The sequence below is a fragment of the Tupaia chinensis genome, unplaced genomic scaffold (genome assembly GCF_000334495.1).
Source record: "Tupaia chinensis unplaced genomic scaffold, TupChi_1.0 Scaffold000273_1, whole genome shotgun sequence".
NCBI classification, from domain to species: Eukaryota; Metazoa; Chordata; class Mammalia; order Scandentia; family Tupaiidae; genus Tupaia; species Tupaia belangeri.
In genome coordinates this window covers 2,836,072-2,837,274 of record NW_006159755.1, presented here as the reverse complement: position 1 = coordinate 2,837,274, position 1,203 = coordinate 2,836,072, and the positions used below count along the sequence as shown (strand labels likewise).

At 54.4% G+C, this 1,203-nt stretch overlaps 1 protein-coding gene across 2 annotated transcripts in view; it reads right to left on the bottom strand.

The window, feature by feature from the left end:
• CCDC85B (coiled-coil domain containing 85B) overlaps positions 1–695 on the bottom strand; it is a 1,814-nt gene extending 1,119 nt beyond the window's left edge. The window contains exon 1 of one of the 2 annotated variants that reach the window (XM_027772441.1): positions 67–695. In XM_027772441.1, coding sequence (XP_027628242.1) covers positions 67–72 — 6 coding nt within the window. In that variant the 5' untranslated portion in view covers positions 73–695. The remainder of the gene's footprint in view (positions 1–66) is intronic. The other variant, XM_006149918.3, reaches the window with a different exon arrangement.
• Between the last annotated feature and the right edge of the window lie 508 nt (positions 696–1,203).

Sequence of the window (1,203 nt, the reverse complement as noted above, 5' to 3'; positions counted from 1 at the left end):
CAGCGCTCCGCACCCCAGCCCCGCCACCTCCTCGTCCGTCAGCTCCGCCAGGCCGCCTGCCTCGGCCTCCATGGCTGGTCGGGCCGCTGGAGCATCGCCCGCCTGGCGCCGCGGCCCAGAAGCCCCAAGTCGGGCCTGGCGCCGCTTGGGCTCCGCTCCGGCTCTGCGGGCGGCAGGCTGTGGCAGGGATAGTGTAGGCTGCAGCAGCAGTCACCTGGGGGTGGGCACGCGGCGGTGCGCGCGCCGGGGCGGGGCCGTATGACGTTCCTCAAGGATAGCCAATCAATGGAAGCCTCCCAGGAAAGGGGCAGGGCCAGAGCTCAACTCTTTCCTTCCCCACTGCAGAGTTACCAACCCTTAAAGACTAGAGGTCTCTGCACCATCGCCCTCCACGCCAGTCTCAGTCCGAAATTGGGAGCTCTGTACTTCTAAATTAGGGATCTCCTCAAGGTCGAGCTCCTTCTGAGAATCAAGATTCGGGGGTCCGCCCCATACTCCTGCCCAACCCAGACGGATCTCTTTCCAGTTGGTCCAACTCGGAAGTCTCTCTGAGAGCTTCGCTCCCAGTTCCTTGGAATCATGAGTCAAAACGTCCTCGTTTACCACCGGTCCATCCTCCCTTCCAGAGAGCGTTTCCTGCCTGCCTGTGGGGAGGAGGAACACACAAGGGAATCGTTTGTTCAATAAACCTTTATTGTGTGCAAGGTCTTGCAGAAATAAATTTGATAGTTTCTCGCCATTTGACTAAGATCACGTGTAGAAATAAACTTGACCAACGTCTTGATCCAGTCTTCAAAGAGGTTGCAAGGGAGGGGAGACAGGCTGTGTTAAACAAGAAGCAAATGGAAGAGGAGTACAGGCTAAGAGATCCCTAAAAGGTTTCACAAAAGAGGTGACATCCAGGGGCCCTGGAAGTTGCCTAGGATTTTTACCAAGTAAAGAGAGCTATTTCAGAGAGAGAACAGCATGGTGAAATACCCTGGTGTCTGAAAGAGACTAACCTTTGGGGCCAGCAGGCTGCGTAGTGGTTAAAGGTGCTGGACTCCCACATAGCTGGTGGTTCAAGTCCTGAACCTGCTGGCTTGCTTTCTCACTGCTCCCCACCCCCCATCTGTCTGATCAAATGGAAAATACTAATAATAAATAAAGTTAAATAATTTTTTTAAGAAGAGCCTAACTGGGGGACCAGCAGTTAGCGTAATG